Source organism: Drosophila subobscura, chromosome E (genome assembly GCF_008121235.1).
Source record: "Drosophila subobscura isolate 14011-0131.10 chromosome E, UCBerk_Dsub_1.0, whole genome shotgun sequence".
In the NCBI taxonomy this organism is placed as follows: domain Eukaryota; kingdom Metazoa; phylum Arthropoda; class Insecta; order Diptera; family Drosophilidae; genus Drosophila; species Drosophila subobscura.
Window position 1 is genome coordinate 2,598,514 of NC_048531.1, and position 16,725 is coordinate 2,615,238.

Sequence of the window (16,725 nt, forward strand, 5' to 3'; positions counted from 1 at the left end):
TTGATGTTTATACTCATTACGTACGTACCCAGAACAACATTATACTCTACTCTTATTCATTAAAATAAAAGCATAACAAATACCAATTCTATAGCTATGGTTGGATGATGACAACGATGCCACTGGTGCAGCAGTGCAGCAGCTCTACAGAGTTAGTTCCTCGCTGCCATTGTACCAGACAGATTGTAGGCAACACATCATAGAAGGCGCTCATTGACTAATCTGATTTGTTCGTTTGTATTAAATGTATAAGAATCGCAAGCCCATATACGGATAGGAATTGAGCAACAGGATCATGCAAGAGCGTCGCCAGAGACTCCGGGCCTACCGCAAGTCCCGTAGAAAATTCTCGGCCATTGTGTATGCTATTACCACGGTTTGGATGTTGTTGGCCCTATTGCAGTGGCTGGGTGTCTGCTTGGTGTGAGTTTTGTTGAGATGAGGTCTAGTTGCCTCCAGATGCACCTTTTCATTTGAATCTTCAGCATAGACTTGCGTGTGACCCTCAACAAATATTATTGGATAAGTTTGATATTCTTTATTTGCGCTATGATTCTCTTCACGATGTTCATATTCATCGAGAGGCTGCGATTCGTGCTCGGCCTAAACTGGCTGCTCTGCATGCTGATTGTGAGTAGTTCTGATCTCTTAGAGCTGTCTCATGCTCCCAACCCCCGTTTAGGTGGAGTTTCTGATCATCGGACTATTCGCCCTTTCGGCCCAAACTGATTGGAAGAACTTACTCGCTTGGTTCTTCGTCTGTGTGCTCTTCACATATCTTTTCATACTAATCGGATCCGTTTTACCGGTAAATATATCCAGCTATAGTCCATCTCATAATCCTCATAATCTTTCATAGCAAGACCTTACCCTGAATGTGGTAATTCTGTTTGTGGTGGCCTTCCTCTTCCTCTCCATCACCGTCTTCATGAGCATGATGCACAAAATTATGGATGTGCCATATTCGTTTTATGCTTATATGATTTTAATTGGGCTCATTGTGCTGATGGTAGGTCTAGGGCTCATCCCCAGGATATAGTATGTCTTATCCTTATCCTTCTCAGTTCGTGATGTACCACGCCCAGACAATTAATGGCGGCCGCTTTGCGGAGATGCGTATACAGGACTATCTGCTGGCATCGCTAATCCTCTTCAACGACTTCATCATCCTCTACATGCTAACCATCTACCCACAGGTCCTTAACAAAACAGAGTCATCCCCGACCACCACGACAGCTGCGTATTATTACGATGACAACGGCTATGAAGACGATGACATTGAGGAACCAGCTGCTCCAGTCTCAAGTACTCCGGAACCAACCACTAGAAGAAAGACTAGAAGACCCAAAACCACTCCCAGGAGCACACCAAGCAAAACTAGGAAAACACCCAAGGTCACAAAACCCAGAACCACTCGTACGAGCAAAATCACAAAACCAAGAACCACACCAAGGAGCAAACCAACCAAAACTAAAAAAACCACTAAGCTAAGAACCACCAGTACGAAAGCAACTAAAAAAACTACGCCTCCAAATGAAACAACTACAACTGATGATGACTGGGCGAATTGGGGTTGAGTGCAACAGAGGTAAAGGTTTAGCGAGGAAGGCGAGAAAAGTTTTGATTACGTTTTGCTAAAATCAGCCAGACACGCAAAATAAAACATACAAATGAACCCGAAGATTACAACGAGCAGTGCACTGGGTTCACGCGTTTATCCAAGTGCTTCGATTCAATTGCATTAAATACGAATAAAATGTCTTTGAGCGTAATTTATTGTTAACGTTTTATTTAAATACAGCTGGTCAGTGCTGCAAAAAGACGCGAAGAACAGTACTGAAAAGCAGTCCAGGGCTGCAAAATCATCGATTGGGTTAAACCATCGATACTATCGATAGTTAAATTGCGCCAAAACGAATCAACGCAAAGAATTTGGAGTGGCTCAGAGAAAAATCAACCCCATTTAAATAGCTGACGAAGGAGAATTTCTGAACTAAAACGCCTCGCTTGACTCTACACAAGTCCACAACGCTATGGTTAACAAAGAAAATGCAATTAGTTCTTGCCAGCAGGTGAAGTGGATCGGCAGCCACGACCCCAGCAAGTTTGTGAAAAATCTGGAGCACAAAAACGTGTACTTCTACGAAAAGTGCATTTACGGCCCATTGACACTAACAGTGGGCGACTACATATTGGTGTCGAATGCGGATGCGAGAGAGCCAGATACGGTCGACGGTTGCGATGTCGCCAAGATCCTTCATCTGTACGAGCTTCGCGAAATGACCCACAAGGAGACCTGTCGCGCAATAGTCCAGTGGTACTCACGCCCCAGCGCCATTCCCCACAAGGAGTTTGATGCAGACGACATTGCCATTGACTTCGGCGTGGAAGTGATCGAAGAGCATCGTCCCTACGACAACGACGTGGCCTTGGGGGCCATCTACCGAAAGTGTCTGGTACTGGAAAGCACAGCACAACGCTCTGCCGAGCAGATATTGCAAAGCGCTTCAAGGAAAGTGAAATCCTCTGGCTGCCCCATGTTTGTGAGCCGATACAAGTTCATCAAGGTAAAGAAGCTTTATCGCCTGATACCCCTGGAGATCCAGCTGGACGAGCCCGAAGACAAGTCGTCATCCCGGTCCCGGAAATCGCTGTCCACCGGCCACAATGACACCAAAAAGGGATCAGCATCAGCGCGAAAGGCCAAGTTGCTGGCTGTTGCTGGGGAAGCAGCCACCACTGAGAAGCGCAGGCGGGCCTCTGTGGCCGCGGCCAGCTCGCTGGAGTTCGTTAATGTCAATTACTTCAGCTGCGAGAACAAGGTGTCGCCCATCAAGATAGTCGGGGGCCGCAGCGTGGTGCGGCTTTCGGAGAAGAAAAAGACCACTGCCGCTGAGGCAGAGATTAATGCCAACTATCTGACGGCTTCCCCGCTGACCGAAAAGAACGCCAAGGTGGAGACGCCCAAGTCCCGGGCGTCGGCTGCACGCCGCAACCTGAATCTGAGTCTGGACAGAGGCGCTGACAGCACGGCGGACTCGGACTGCCTGAATTACTCAATAGTGCAGCAGACGCCTGACCCGAGGACACCCTCGAATGACATGAAAATCAAGCTGCGAATCTCGGAGCGAAGAAAGTCTGTGCGCCTAGCATCCATAGATCACGATCCCCTCTCCGTTGACTCTGACGCCAAAGACACTCCAGCTACACAGGGACGCAAGCGACTTGGTGTCAGTAACGGGGACATTTATCACACTCCCACCAAGAAGGCGAGGGATCCGCTGGACACCAATGCCGGCGCTCAACTGACTCCCACGACACGCCGGAAGAGCATCCTCAAGTCAGCCACCAGTCGATTGGGTAAGTCGTTAGCTAATCCCCTCTCTGGAGACGCACGCTCATCTTCTCTTCTCTTCTCTTCAGCTGAGGGAACACCCAGACGAAGCATCCAACTATCCAACATTGTGGAGCAGCGAGTGTTCAAAGACGACGAAATAATATCCACCCCCAAAAGAGGCAACAAAAAGAAGTCCACTGAGGACGCGGACGCGGACTATTCGCCTAGGAAGTCAGTGCAGAAAACGCCAACACGACCCCGTCGCATTAGCGCCTCTACCAAGTCAACAGCGACACCCACTCATGGCACCGTTGCAGCGGCAGCTGCAGCTTCAGCTGCACCGATGACACCTTCGCAAAAGCTGAAGAAGATCCGCTCCGGTGAACTGAGTCCCAGCATGCAGCAGCGTTCGGGCAAGCCCGTGGATGACTTGCTCAAGTCCAAGCTGCAGCTGGCACGCGAGCAGCTGCACGTCTCCGTTGTGCCCAAGAGCCTGCCGTGTCGCGAAAAGGAGTTCGAAAATATCTACAGCTTCCTGGAGGGCAAGATTCAGGACCAGTGCGGTGGCTGCATGTATGTATCTGGGGTCCCCGGCACTGGCAAGACTGCCACCGTCACAGGCGTCATTCGCACTCTGCAGCGACTGGTGGCCCAGGACAAGCTGCCCGGCTTTGACTTTCTTGAGATAAACGGAATGCGCCTAACCGAGCCCCGGCAGGCCTATGTCCAGATATACAAGCAGCTAACGGGCAAGACTGTGTCCTGGGAGCACGCCCACGCGCTGCTGGAGAAGCGATTTACCACGCCGGCTCCGAGGCGCGTGACCACAGTTTTGCTGGTCGATGAGCTGGACATTCTGTGCAACAGGCGCCAAGATGTCGTCTACAATCTGCTTGATTGGCCCACCAAGGCGGCTGCCAGACTGGTCGTAGTCACAATAGCCAACACAATGGACCTCCCCGAACGTCTGCTAATGGGTAAGCCATCAATCCTGCACAGCCACCAAGAGCTTCCACTACAGCGGCCACGCTTTTTGACATTTTCGCAGGCAAAGTAACTTCCCGTCTGGGGCTGACGCGCCTCACCTTCCAGCCATATACGCACAAGCAGCTGCAGGAAATAGTCACCGCCCGATTGGGCGGCTCGGAGGCGTTCAAGGGTGAGGCTGTCCAGCTGGTGGCACGCAAGGTGGCCGCAGTGTCGGGAGATGCCCGTCGTGCGCTGGACATATGCCGTCGGGCCACGGAAATAGCTGACACCGCACAGGACAAGTGTGTGACAATGCTGCACGTGCAGCAGGCGCTGGGCGAGATGATAGCGAGCGCCAAGGTGCAGGCCATTAAGAACTGCTCGCGCCTGGAGCAGATCTTCCTGCAAGCTGTGGCCGCCGAGGTCACGCGTACTGGCGTCGAGGAATCCACCTTCATGGGAGTCTACACCCAGGTGGAGACAATTGCAGCGTTCATGGGCGTCTCCCTGCCACCGCCCGGACGAGCCCTGCGGCTCTGCGCCAAGCTGGGCGCCGAGCGGCTCATCATCAGCGAGCACTCCCGCAACGATCTCTTCCAGAAAATTCTTCTCAACGTCAGCACGGACGATATCCACTATGCGCTCCGCGTGGGAGAGGTTGCGTCCGTCAATTGATTCATATATTAATGTTCATAATTTATATCCGCATAGACAATTTTATAGCTCATTATCGATCCACATCCCCATCCCCGTCCCCATCCACGTTGTGCTGTAGCCAGGTTAAGCGTTTTTAAACTTTTAAATGTAATTACTATTTAAGCGTCGCGTTTAAACAATTTAAAGTACAAAGTCGTTATTACAAATACAAAATAGAACACCAGCACCGTGTAACAGTCATAGAGCACCTTCGGTGAGAAGACGGAATAGATAAAGAGGTGGTAGCGGAAGCCAACCATTAGGCAGAGGTAGAAGGCTGCGGGCAGCATGACCAGGCTGGCATAGAGCGGAGCTATCAGCGAGTCCGCGGCAACCGAATAGGGCGGCTGCAGCTGCATGATGCCCACACTCCGCAGATCGGAGCGGAGCGTGTGTACAATAAGGAAGAGGAAGGAATGTATTTCCGCGCTGTACGTGTTGAGGGTGACGAACAGGCCGACAATGGCCGGATTGTAGCTCGTCTGGCCAATGTAGCCCGGTGTGAGGTCAATGGTCGAGAGGCTGTTCGAGTTGCCCTGGTAGAAGTAGAACATTCTGGCCACGAATATGGTCATGATGATCTTGTAAACGTGCAGCAGACGCACAGAGAACTTCCTGGCACTGGTGCCGAAGGCATCGCACAGCTTGTACGTCTCGTCCAGCGCTATGAGGAGCGTAGGCAGGAGTACGACGTTCTGCACCTTCTGCAGCAGAGCCGCCAGCAGCAGGGAGCTGGTCAGATTCGCTTGCAGCAGCTGCAGTAGAACGCTCTTCGGCGGCATCGGCTTCTCGCCGAAGCTTTTGTCGAAAAGAGTTTGTGGCAGCGCCGCCCGGTATCCCAGCACCAAGACCAGCGCCAGGCAGCACCAGAAGACCACCAGAGTGGGGACCATCAAACGAGATCTGAAAAGCATGGAAATAATTAGAGTCGAAGTCGATTCGAATTGCAGATCGATTGGCGCATACGTCAGGTACGAGGGCAGCTCGAAGAACTGCACCTGGCCGTTGAGACCGCGATAGCAGTAGACCACAAGGCATGCCGCTGCACTCGCACAGCTCTGCGGCAGTTGGGCAAACTTGCGCAGGCGTGCCCAAAGCAGCATCAGCGAGAACAGCAAGAGGGTGCTGCGGATGGCATGGAACCTGTGCAGGTAACGCATGAGCGTGAGCAGAATGAGGACCACAAAGATCTTGCGCTGCTGCCACAGACAGGCAGAGGCAATTTTGTGCAGGTGCCGTCCGTCCAGCTCCACATTGGCCTTGGTGATACGTCGGCGCAAAGTCCTGAGCGCGGTCAACAGGATGAGAGTGTTGCCCAGGTAGTACCAGGTCTTGTACTCGAACTCGATGAATGACGAGGAGCCGAGCGTGAAGGTGCGGATGCCAAAGCACACGAGCAGTGGCAGCGGCAATGGAATGGAGAGCTTCAGGCGACGAGTGTACAGAGGTGGCAGGGCTATCTTCAGCAGAGCCTGCGCCACATCGAACGTCAGATAAATGGACAGGGCTAGGGGCACGACGAGCAAAATGCCATAGAACATTGAGCTTGTGAAGATTATGTCGAGTACATGGCTGGCTACGTTGAGCAGAGCGGCCGTAGCCAGACAGATCAGCAGCTGCCGCGTCTTCAGCCTGTCCAATTGGAGCTGCTCGGTAAGGTCCAAGAACAGGACGCTGAGCACAATGTGAAGGGATGTCTGGAAAACTAATGTTAACGAATGCTGCACATCGAGATTAATTGCAAGAACTTACAGCGGTTGTCAGCGACAGTCCCAGGACAATGAATCCGTAGTCAAACCTCACCAGCGACTCTGAGAGCAGCCCGGAAATCTCGCGAGCCATCCGTATGTAATTCAACTTGGCGTTCTGATAGAGCACCTGGCTGGCCCCGCTGCCGTCCCCATCCCGCAGCGGCAACAGCAGCTGCCTGTGCAGCAGAGTGGCGTTCTGGTACCAGGTGTAGTAATCTACAAATATTCTATGGCTTCATCAGTTGATATGAAAAGGGGATATACGCACCGCTGCGGCGCACTGTTTCATGGCCGAACTTTACTCTGGCCTTGTTCAGCAGATGATGGGCGTTGTAGAAGTAGGCGTACATCTCGTGCTCCAGTGACAATGACTGCAGCATTTCCGGTATCAGGCAGCCAATGGACTGGGAAGGTATCTCAACGGAGAGCAGCACCGCCAGGGTGGGTGCCAAATCGATTTGGTTGTATCGCTTGGAGCCCGAACTGAAGAAAGTTGAAGAGGGGTTTATAGTGGCCAAATACATGGAAGAGTATGAGCGGCTTGCCTTGGCCTGGAGCAGTTCTTCGAGTATAAGTACAGCGGTACGAGAGTCTCCGCTGGCGTATTGCCTCCATGTCCACCGCCTTCAGCCATGCCGTGATCGCCAGTCAGCAGGACCAGATAGTTTGGAAAGTTCTGCGGTTTCAAAATATGTTCATATCTAGCAGAAGTTTATGAACTTTTCGAGTCGCTCACCCTATGCTCGAGTATCTTTTGAAGAGCTTCGTCCATTTCCTTCAGTTTGTGTTGCACCTTTGGGCTGGCATTGCCCTCGACATGGCCAATGTGGTCCAAGCCAAGATAGTGCAGTATTAGCAAGGACCAGTCCTTCAGCTCCAGCTCCGACTCCAGCACTCTCGTCACATTTCTGTCGCCCTGCGCAATATGAATATTTTATGTTTTGGCCAGATGTTGTCCGACAATTACTCACCTCGTAGAAGTCGTTGACAAAAAAGGAATCGTTGTTCTCCGCATGGCGTGTAAACTCGCTGGGAAACAGGTTTATCCAAGTGTGGTCACCGGCAAAGGACACGACGCGGTTCCGCTGCTTGAGCCGATGCAGCAGTGAATCCTCCAGCTGCTCCGTGTGGCCCACGTTGAGTGCTATGTCGATAAAGTTGGATAGGGTGCCGGTGGTGATGCTCTTCAGTCGTGGCATCGTCACCGTCGGTATGTCTACTTGAAGCGTCAACTTTTCGCAGGCCCTCGAAAATGCCACCGGCATGGACGTGGCACTGGCAAAGTCCTCACGCAGAGCATCCACAAGGAATAGTATGAGGGAGTCGTAGCTCGGTGGCGGCGTTTCAAGCCTGAAAAGAGAACACGTTATCGGATTGTTATCTGTTCGCGTGCCCACACCGATAGGGTACACCTACCTTACGCCATGGATCGTTGTTGGACGGTCATTGGGTATGCTGTTTTCTGCCTCCGACGCCGTGTAGGAGGCTGGAAAGAATCCAATGAGGAAGAGCACCGCCCCGCAGATGAACAATGTTAGCATGCAGAGCGTGTACCCCATCCGACTCTTGTGATGCTCCATTTCGCTTTTGCATTGGATATTTCTTGTTCCCACCCAAGCAAACTCGGAAAGTGCCGCCTGTCAGAATCAGGAGATAAACAAACCGCTATCGTTATCGTTATCGATTACGTTACGTAGCAGCTGATCGGGATGTAAACAATTGACTTGACTTGTTTGAGTTTAGCAAAATGGAATCTTGTGGGCTTATCTATGTGAGCAGAGACTACAAAACGTTTCTGATGAGGTGCTCATACTGCCCCACAGACGTTGAGGTGGACAAGTGGCAGGAATTTGTGGTGCACTATCGCAATATGCACAGCGCCCTGCAAGTGGTTGAGGACCACACTGGCATGGATGTGGACGCCAGTTTTAGCTCAAAAGCGGAGTTTCTGGATGAAGATTACCACGAGGACGAAATGTCCGAGGAGGAAGGTGATAACGAAGACGAAATAGAGCAAACCGCGCATCTGGAAGATGGGCTGCAACAGGCCAATGCAGTGGAGCAGAGCACAAAAGTAGAATTGGAAATCGAGGCTGTCCCTTCGCGGACAGTCTCTTCTGTAGACGATTCGGATTCGGAGGCAAGTCAATCCGAGTTTGAGGAAACGGACTTGGAGGCTGAATCGAATAAGTCTGCAGAAAACGAGGATGCATCTGCACTCGCTACGCCCATATACAAGGTACAGTGATAACTGACATTGATACAGACGTATTCCTAACTAACATTACCTTGGTGATTCAGTTTCATCCATCGTTCTTTCGCCGGGACCCTCGAACACTGAAGTTCATTGAGCTGTACAAGGAACATCCGTGCCTCTGGAACCCGGGAAATGGCCGCTTCAAGGACCCCAGTGCATGCAAGGAGGCCTATCGGAAGATGATTAGTGATTTGGAGGCAAAGGTAGCAATGTTTCTGAATGAAATCTCGCTAAGAGCGGCCATAAGAAAGATGCACCTGCAATACAACACCGTGCACAAGCGAGTGCTCTGTGGCACCCAGAAGGCCAAGTCTGTTGCTTTCAGCCATTACACCATCTGCAGCTTTCTGCAAGACTGTGAGGTACAGAGAGACTCGTACAAAAACGAAAAAATACAGGCAAGAATTAGTCTTCAAACTTAAATCTGCAAGTGCTGATCGCTTTTTTTTGCTTACAGCTGGACTTCACCCAGAGGAATAAACTGACTACAGAGCTGATAGAGCTATACGCAAATTTTCCGCAACTCTATGATCAGAATCACAGCGAGTTCTGCAGCATGAATTCGCGAAAGCAGGCTTATGAGAGCTTGGCTGTCGAAATCTCAGTGCCGAATGTGGATATTAACAGCGATGACATCTATCGGGCCATCCAAAACCTTCGACAATGGTACTACAAGAGCACGAAACTTGCCATCAACAATGGCAATGAGGCAGAGCAGTTTTATTTGAAACTCTGTGGGTTCTTGCCTCCGAAAATGTTCAAGCAGAGGCTTGTGTGTGAAATTTGCCATACAGTCACCTCATCCGATCACGTGCTGCAGTCGCACATATTCAAGGCTCACAACATTGGCGAGCTGCCATTCAAGTGCACACTCTGCGATCGGAGCTTCGTTGGACGGGGCGAACTGGCCAACCATATGCAGCGAGTTCACATTGGCAAGACGCACCAGTGCGGCCATTGCGAGAGGAGTTTTGCCGTCAAGTCGGACCTACAATTGCACATTCGTACGCATACTGGACACAAGCCCTTTGTTTGCGAGCTCTGTGGCAAGGCATTTCGACTGAAGTCGCAGATGAATTTGCATGTCACTGCAATCCACACGAAATTAAGAGCCTTCAAGTGTACCATGTGTCCCAAGGATTTTGTGAAAAAAGTCGACTTGTCAGATCATATCAAGGGCCATCTGAACATCCGAGACAAAATATGCACAACATGTGGAAAAGGATTTACGAGCTGCCACTCGCTAATCCGCCACCGCCAAATACACTCCGAGGTCAAGAAATTTGTGTGCAAACTGTGCGATGCACGATTTTCGCAATTTGTTGGCCTGAACTCCCACATGAAGCGCACCCATAATATTGTTCGCAACAATTCACAAAAGGCAACAGAAATCGTGGAGACTGAAATTAGCTAAAAAGAATTTAAAATGTAATCAATAAGTAAACGGCCGATATTTAATTTGAAATCAGTAATGTAATCCATCCATTCGATAGGCAATATCGATATCTGCCGAGAGCCCATGCACACAAAACTGAAGTATCTGGTCAATGCGGACTCATCTCTGCGACCAACCAATTTCGCTGTAGCGATTAAATACCAAAAAAAAATAAAAAATTGGCTTCGTAAACATTACAAACGCGGTGCGCTTGAATAGAAACTCATTGGCTTATTCAGAATTCATTTGAAAGCCGCCATAATGGAGGTATGCGGCAGCGTTTTGGTGTGCAACAACTATCAGCAGTTCCGCTTGAAATGCATATACTGCACAATTGAAAGCGACCTAAAAGATTGGGAGCAGTTCACGTTTCATGTGAGAAATGCCCACTACTTTGAGGAGGAGGATGATGAAAACATTGAGAAATGTTGGAACGAGCAGGACACACGTATTGAGGAGATGGACTCCACAATCCAATACGAAGTCCCTCAAGTCTTAGACGAAGCGGAACCCATTGAAGAAGGGGATGACCAGAGTAACTTGCCATTTTGCATACTCGAAGACGAGGACTGGACCAACGACGAGACAAATGAGAATGTATGTAAATCCCTCATAAGGTGATTCGAATCACTTAAACTTATTCGAAAATTTGCAGAATATACAATACGAGGAGGATAATGTATATGACAATAACAACACAGAAGTCACATATCAAGAAATGGAATCGTCAGAAATGGCGCAGGCCTCATCCGACGCAAATGTGTACGACGGTTTCTCTAGCAATGGTTCTCAGCAGGCTTCAGCGTTTGATGATCTAGATAACTTCTCGTATGATGAACACGAAGAAGAGTGGCCAAAAAGATTCGGCCGTCCTCCCAAAAGAACACGTCCCGGACAAGTTCTTAAAGTACGATGTACAATGTACCGCTTTTTGGCCCCATACTAACACTTGTTCATCCTTGCAGTTGAAGGTGACGTTTATTCGACGCAATCCACGCGTGCTACACCTAATAGAAGCTTACAGGGAGCATCCCTGCCTATGGAATCCCCTGGACGAGCACTACGAAAATGAGGAAGCCCGATCGGAGGCGTACCACCTGATGATACTGCGACTGGACGAAAAAGCCAATGTGCTCTTTACCGAAGAAGAGTTGAAGAAAACCATCCAGCAGCTGCACAGCCAATACACACTTGCAGCCCAAATGGCAGGCGAAAATAAACTCATTGGGCTGGCGGCCCGATACTTTGCCAAATGTGATTTCCTGCGTTCCACACCGTGTACAACCCTATCCGACGACGACGAGGAGGAAGTCCAACTGGATACCATTAAGGTGAGTACGGTTTTACAAGAAGTGTAATATGTCGTCTTGACTGATCCAAATCTTAAATTCCGCTTCAGCTCAACTTCAAAGTGGAGAACGAGGTAACCAGCGCTTTTATAGAAACATATGCAAACTATCCAGTGCTCTACAATACCACGCACCCTCATTTTGATTCGGTGGAGGAGCGCACAAGAGCCTACATAAGGATGGCCAAAGAATTTAGACCTGTGGTTCTGGCCAACGATACGGATGTTTATATTGCGGTCCAAAAACTGCGGAAGTGGGCATACGAAGCCATGAGGCGAATGAAGGCGAAGGAGCTGATTAAAGCCTGCAGCCCACAGGAGCTTCAGTACCTGCAAATGTGCAGCTTTCTGCCCGTCAAACCGGACGGTCACGTATGGTACTGTGAAAACTGCGGAAAGCGATTCCACGGGGACTACAACCTCCGGACACACATGTTCAAGCAGCACAACATCGGTGAACCGCCATACCTCTGCTCCCAGTGCCCCAGGCGCTTCGAAAGGCAACACGACATGGAGAAGCACATATTGAGAGCGCACAGTGAGCGTAAATTTCAATGCAAATTTTGCGATAAGTTCTTTCCCGTTGAGTGTGATCTAAAGGTGCATCTAAAGGTCCACACCGGCGAGCGCCCATATGTGTGTGAGATGTGTGGAAAGGGGTTCCGTTTGAAGCTGCTGCTGGATCACCACGTAAATGGTGTCCATCTGAATATACGGCCATTCAAGTGTAGTATGTGCGAGAAAAGTTTCCGAAAGAAATTTGAACTCATGAATCACCTCAAGGGACATTTAAATATTCGTGATAAGAAATGCGACAAATGCGACGCTACATTTTACGACCATTCATCGCTATCCCGACATCGTAGATTTAACCATAGAAATAAATTCGAAGAGAACTAGTCTTGTGTACTGAAACATTTTCAAGGGTTGCACAAAACTGCCGAAAGGGGTTTCTTGTTGTTATGTTAATGTTAATTTATTCAAAATAAGAAACTATATTTGTAAGTATCAACGTACAATAAATACAACACAACAAATATCGACAATTTTTTTCCGTTTCCCAGCACTGCATGACCAGCTGTTTCACTATGTTGGTTTACTGTGTTGTGGTTTGATGTGATTTAATTATGGTGATTTGTGGAAACATTCTGGCACGGAGCAACTACGAACATTTCGTATTGAGTTGCGGGCTGAGCAATGACTGCGAAGTGCAAATGGACATTGAGAGGTGGAAGGAGTTCGTCCTGCACATTAAGCGGCATCGAGATGAGGACCAAGGGAGTGATAGCGACTTCGATGCCAGTGCAAGCAGCGACAATTTCCTAACAGAGACAAAGCCTGACCTGTCTGATGTGAAGGATGCCGAAGATTGTTTGGCCGAGGGAATGATTGTGGATCTTCCCATGTCATCCGATGAGGAGGATGCCGATGAAGAAGACTGCCCTACAATCCCGGTAGCATGCGAATTGGAAGGAGCACAGACAGCAGACTTCTCGCCCATAGTAAAGGTGAGCACCATCTGTCATGTTTTCAGTGCAAAACTTTGATCCAAATCTTTGTTTGGTTTATTTTCAGTTTAATCCAACCTTCTACCGCCGAAGTCCGCGAATAACTCAATTCATCGAACTCTATAAAGAACATCCGTGCCTGTGGGATCCTTCAGATGCGTCCTATAAAAACAAAGACAAGCGCACAGATGCATACGAGTCATTGATGGATAAGTTGAAAACTTCTGTCAACATTCATCTGACCATCTATAGGCTGAAGAAGTCCATAGCCAGCCTGCACTCTCAATACGCAGCAATAACGCGGCAAAAAAAGATACAAAAACTGACCAAGGTCCCGCTGTACTATCATGCCAAGTACAACTTTCTAGCGAAACGAGGAATTGTGGAGGAAGGTGACAGCGATGATGATGGCGGCGATGGTAAAATAAAGGTAAGCTTTAGTAAACAGAATATGCAAAACACAATATTTAATCATTTTCCCTTTTGCAGCTCACCTTTACAGAGGAAAATCTGTTGACGAGTCTGTTTATTAAACTATATTCCAAATTTCCCCATCTGTACGATCCGGCGAACAAGAACTTCTCGAACCTAAGTGAGCGCAAAAATGCTTACATAGAAATGACTGATGTTCTCTCCTCAGAAGTTCCACTGGGAGTGATCACCCACTACGACGTCTACGACAGTATTCTAAGTCTACGCCAGTGGTATTCTCGAAAAATGAAGACTCTCACTGAGGTTCAGACGGTCGGCCTGTCAACGGCTGAGAAAGAGTATATCGAGAAGTGTCAGAGCTTTATGCCCACGAAGACGTTCCGCCAGAAATTACAATGCACACTTTGCCAGAAAAGTTTCAGCACTGACCATGCGTTGCAGGCGCATCAGTTCAAAGATCACAAGCTGGGCGATGGTGGCTGGTTTAAATGCCCATTGTGTGAGCTGAACTTCGAGCGGCGGTGCCATCTGCAGCAGCATAACCAACGTGTTCACATGAGCAAAACGTTCACCTGCCACATTTGTAGTCGAAGCTTCGCCTTTGCCAGCCAACTGGCCACACACAAGCGCTCGCATGATGAAAAAACATGTGGCCAAGCCGTACATCTGCGAATTCTGTGGAAAATCGTTCAGGCAGAAGATTCAGCTGAGCACCCATGTAACCGCCGTGCACACCAAAATTCGTGCATTCAAATGCACAATGTGCCCCAAAGACTTTTTTACTAAGCGCGATCTCAAGGATCACGTTAAGGCGCACCTAAATATACGCGACAAGGTGTGCGATGTCTGCCAGAAAGCCTTCACCAACGCCAACGCCCTGGTCAAACATCGGCACGTACACCGGGAGAAGACCCTTCAGTGCACCCTCTGCAGCACCCGTTTTTCCGAGCGGGTTAGCTTGGGTGTTCACATGAGGCGCACCCATAAGATTATTAAAAACACTTTGAAAGGCGCTGAGACTACCAACGACGTCCTTCTTAGAAACACATTCCCACAATCTCGCGAGATTTCAGACAAATAAAATACATTTTTAAACTGCAATTTGCTGGAATTTATTCAAACGGTCCGTCCCTATGGCATTGTACAGCACTGCACGAGCAGCTGTTTCTGTTTTGATTGAGCAGACACGTTACGTCGATTCCGTTTCTTGACTGCTGAGCTGAGCGATGAGAGGATTTCTTCCGAAGTTGTGGCACCATTTGGATGCTGTTTTTCGGCCGACAGTACCCAAGAAACATGTTGTCAGAGGAATCAACAGCAGCTGGGGCTGCAGGAGCAGCCGCCACTTGGCCACTAGTGGCGGACAGAACCCGGCAACTAACTTACGTGAGAGACCGCACTGTAATGTGGGAACTATTGGTCACGTAGATCATGGGAAAACGACGCTCACTGCTGCCATTACCAAAATCCAGTCCAACAAAGGACTGGCTGAATACCTATCCTACGACCAGATCGACCGGGCGCCAGAGGAAAAAGCACGCGGCATAACCATAAATGCGTGCCACATTGGGTACGCCACCACGGAGCGTACCTACGCCCACACCGATTGTCCGGGCCATGCGGATTACATAAAGGTGAAGTGTCGCAACTCGGATAACTAACTAGCAACTAACTCTCCTTCTCTATGGCATGCAGAACATGATCTCAGGAGCTTCCCAAATGGATGGTGCAATCCTGGTTGTGGCAGCGACAGATGGACAAATGCCCCAAACCCGCGAACACTTGCTGCTGGCTAAGCAAGTGGGCATACAACGCATTGTGGTGTTTATCAACAAGGCCGATCTAGTGGATCAGGAAGTATTGGAGCTGGTGGAGATCGAAATGCGCGAGATGTTGAGTGACTTTGGCTTTGATGGCGTCAGCAGCCCAGTCATTTGTGGCTCGGCCCTTTTGGCTCTCCGCGACGATCAATCGGAGTTTGGAGTTCCTGCCATTGAGAAGCTGTTGCAGCATTGTGACTACTATATACCAACACCACAGCGCGATATGAAGGCTCCTTTCATCCTGCCAATTGACAATGCATTTACTGTTCCAGGCCGTGGCACAGTGGTGGTGGGAACCATCAAGCGGGGCACCATTCTGCGCAACGCCGATGCAGATCTGCTGGGCTTCAATCAGAACCTGAAGACGAGCGTCAGTGACATACAGATCTTCCGCAAGAGCGTGCCCCAGGCCCTCGCCGGCGAAAATGTCGGTGCTCTTCTGCGAGGTATTAAAATATCCGCCGTGGAGCGCGGCATGCTTCTCTGTGCATCGGGCTCCGAGGATGTGTCCAACCACTTCGAGGGCTCCATGTACTTGCTGTCGCGTGCCGAGGGTGGCCGCTTCAAGCCGATGCTCTCGAAGTACATTCAGCAACTGTTCAGTATGACGTGGAATGTCCCAGCGCGCATTGACATGGGTAAGGAGGATTAAAGCCTTAACAGGAGCCTTAACCTTGAGATGTTCCCAATTGCCAATTAATAACGAATCTTGCAGTGCCCAACGAGGCCATGCTGATGCCGGGCGAGCACGGGCAGGTTCGCGTTACGCTGCTGCGCAAAATGGTCATGACAACGGGTCAGCCATTCACCATTCGGGAGAACGGAGCAACTGTAGCCACAGGCATGATAACTCAGCGCATGCCCCCCCTGGATCTGCCAAAGAACAAGTTGTCAAAGGCAGTTGTCCCTTGCTGAGGGGGATCCTCCTTCCTCCATCAGTTTTGTACACATTGATATATTGTATTTTATTGTACACGCGCATCTGTTAAGTTGATATACATTTGTTCTTGTACATATGTGTATAAGTAGGGTAAATCTTACTATTATAAATATGTAGTTCAAAGAAATGCCAACGGATGTTTAATCTGCTTCGGATCACTCCGATCCGTAATGGCGACAGTTGAGAAACACAAAATTAGAAACTACACAGGAAACGAGATGTACTCTCA

The 16,725-nt window shown here is 49.3% G+C and overlaps 7 protein-coding genes across 7 annotated transcripts; 6 read left to right on the forward strand and 1 right to left on the reverse strand.

Annotated features, from left to right (window-relative positions):
- The first annotated feature begins 466 nt into the window (after nt 1-466).
- On the forward strand, nt 467-1,703 carry LOC117890594. The gene is made up of 4 exons (XM_034795532.1): nt 467-630; nt 683-808; nt 860-1,009; nt 1,065-1,703. The coding sequence occupies exons 1-4, from the start codon at nt 550-552 to the stop codon at nt 1,575-1,577; spliced, it is 870 nt and encodes a 289-aa protein (XP_034651423.1). The 5' UTR covers nt 467-549; the 3' UTR covers nt 1,578-1,703.
- Nucleotides 1,704-1,892: 189 nt separating this feature from the next.
- LOC117890949 (origin recognition complex subunit 1) lies at nt 1,893-5,184 on the forward strand. The gene is made up of 3 exons (XM_034796090.1): nt 1,893-3,360; nt 3,424-4,314; nt 4,386-5,184. The coding sequence occupies exons 1-3, from the start codon at nt 2,034-2,036 to the stop codon at nt 4,979-4,981; spliced, it is 2,814 nt and encodes a 937-aa protein (XP_034651981.1). The 5' UTR covers nt 1,893-2,033; the 3' UTR covers nt 4,982-5,184.
- On the reverse strand, nt 5,054-8,415 carry LOC117890950 (GPI ethanolamine phosphate transferase 2). The gene is made up of 8 exons (XM_034796091.1): nt 8,170-8,415; nt 7,725-8,103; nt 7,490-7,669; nt 7,299-7,429; nt 7,022-7,236; nt 6,755-6,969; nt 5,969-6,699; nt 5,054-5,905 (listed from the first exon to the last, which is right to left on the reverse strand). Exons 1-8 carry the CDS (start codon nt 8,331-8,333, stop codon nt 5,122-5,124), a joined length of 2,799 nt encoding a protein of 932 aa, XP_034651982.1. The 5' UTR covers nt 8,334-8,415; the 3' UTR covers nt 5,054-5,121.
- A 36-nt stretch (nt 8,416-8,451) lies between these two features.
- Nucleotides 8,452-10,548, forward strand: LOC117890953 (gastrula zinc finger protein XlCGF48.2). Its single transcript, XM_034796094.1, has 3 exons — nt 8,452-8,992; nt 9,055-9,408; nt 9,468-10,548. Exons 1-3 carry the CDS (start codon nt 8,501-8,503, stop codon nt 10,422-10,424), a joined length of 1,803 nt encoding a protein of 600 aa, XP_034651985.1. The 5' UTR covers nt 8,452-8,500; the 3' UTR covers nt 10,425-10,548.
- A 16-nt stretch (nt 10,549-10,564) lies between these two features.
- LOC117890952 (zinc finger protein 69 homolog) lies at nt 10,565-12,830 on the forward strand. Its single transcript, XM_034796093.1, has 4 exons — nt 10,565-11,042; nt 11,101-11,352; nt 11,411-11,776; nt 11,845-12,830. The coding sequence occupies exons 1-4, from the start codon at nt 10,707-10,709 to the stop codon at nt 12,691-12,693; spliced, it is 1,803 nt and encodes a 600-aa protein (XP_034651984.1). The 5' UTR covers nt 10,565-10,706; the 3' UTR covers nt 12,694-12,830.
- A 39-nt stretch (nt 12,831-12,869) lies between these two features.
- LOC117890955 (zinc finger protein 615) lies at nt 12,870-14,834 on the forward strand. The gene is given in 4 exon segments (XM_034796096.1): nt 12,870-13,301; nt 13,369-13,731; nt 13,791-14,375; nt 14,377-14,834. Coding segments are annotated over 4 exon segments (1,767 nt in total). The 5' UTR covers nt 12,870-12,920; the 3' UTR covers nt 14,815-14,834.
- Nucleotides 14,835-14,906: 72 nt separating this feature from the next.
- Nucleotides 14,907-16,623, forward strand: LOC117890957 (elongation factor Tu). Its single transcript, XM_034796098.1, has 3 exons — nt 14,907-15,367; nt 15,429-16,194; nt 16,272-16,623. Exons 1-3 carry the CDS (start codon nt 14,960-14,962, stop codon nt 16,469-16,471), a joined length of 1,374 nt encoding a protein of 457 aa, XP_034651989.1. The 5' UTR covers nt 14,907-14,959; the 3' UTR covers nt 16,472-16,623.
- Nucleotides 16,624-16,725: the final 102 nt, after the last annotated feature.

Coding starts and splice junctions, on each gene's coding strand:
- LOC117890594 (XM_034795532.1), top strand. CDS start 550: ATGATTCTCTTCACGATGTTCATATTCATCGAGAGGCTGCGATTCGTG. Junction 809..859: donor TAATCGGATCCGTTTTACCG/GTAAATATATCC, acceptor AATCTTTCATAG/CAAGACCTTACCCTGAATGT. Junction 1,010..1,064: donor TTGGGCTCATTGTGCTGATG/GTAGGTCTAGGG, acceptor TATCCTTCTCAG/TTCGTGATGTACCACGCCCA.
- LOC117890949 (XM_034796090.1), top strand. CDS start 2,034: ATGGTTAACAAAGAAAATGCAATTAGTTCTTGCCAGCAGGTGAAGTGG. Junction 3,361..3,423: donor GTCAGCCACCAGTCGATTGG/GTAAGTCGTTAG, acceptor TCTTCTCTTCAG/CTGAGGGAACACCCAGACGA. Junction 4,315..4,385: donor CCCCGAACGTCTGCTAATGG/GTAAGCCATCAA, acceptor ACATTTTCGCAG/GCAAAGTAACTTCCCGTCTG.
- LOC117890950 (XM_034796091.1), bottom strand. CDS start 8,333: ATGGAGCATCACAAGAGTCGGATGGGGTACACGCTCTGCATGCTAACA. Junction 8,104..8,169: donor ACAACGATCCATGGCGTAAG/GTAGGTGTACCC, acceptor TTCTCTTTTCAG/GCTTGAAACGCCGCCACCGA. Junction 6,700..6,754: donor GACTGTCGCTGACAACCGCT/GTAAGTTCTTGC, acceptor TTAGTTTTCCAG/ACATCCCTTCACATTGTGCT.
- LOC117890953 (XM_034796094.1), top strand. CDS start 8,501: ATGGAATCTTGTGGGCTTATCTATGTGAGCAGAGACTACAAAACGTTT. Junction 8,993..9,054: donor TCGCTACGCCCATATACAAG/GTACAGTGATAA, acceptor TTGGTGATTCAG/TTTCATCCATCGTTCTTTCG. Junction 9,409..9,467: donor ACAAAAACGAAAAAATACAG/GCAAGAATTAGT, acceptor TTTTGCTTACAG/CTGGACTTCACCCAGAGGAA.
- LOC117890952 (XM_034796093.1), top strand. CDS start 10,707: ATGGAGGTATGCGGCAGCGTTTTGGTGTGCAACAACTATCAGCAGTTC. Junction 11,043..11,100: donor ACGACGAGACAAATGAGAAT/GTATGTAAATCC, acceptor GAAAATTTGCAG/AATATACAATACGAGGAGGA. Junction 11,777..11,844: donor TCCAACTGGATACCATTAAG/GTGAGTACGGTT, acceptor ATTCCGCTTCAG/CTCAACTTCAAAGTGGAGAA.
- LOC117890957 (XM_034796098.1), top strand. CDS start 14,960: ATGAGAGGATTTCTTCCGAAGTTGTGGCACCATTTGGATGCTGTTTTT. Junction 15,368..15,428: donor GCCATGCGGATTACATAAAG/GTGAAGTGTCGC, acceptor TATGGCATGCAG/AACATGATCTCAGGAGCTTC. Junction 16,195..16,271: donor CCCAGCGCGCATTGACATGG/GTAAGGAGGATT, acceptor CGAATCTTGCAG/TGCCCAACGAGGCCATGCTG.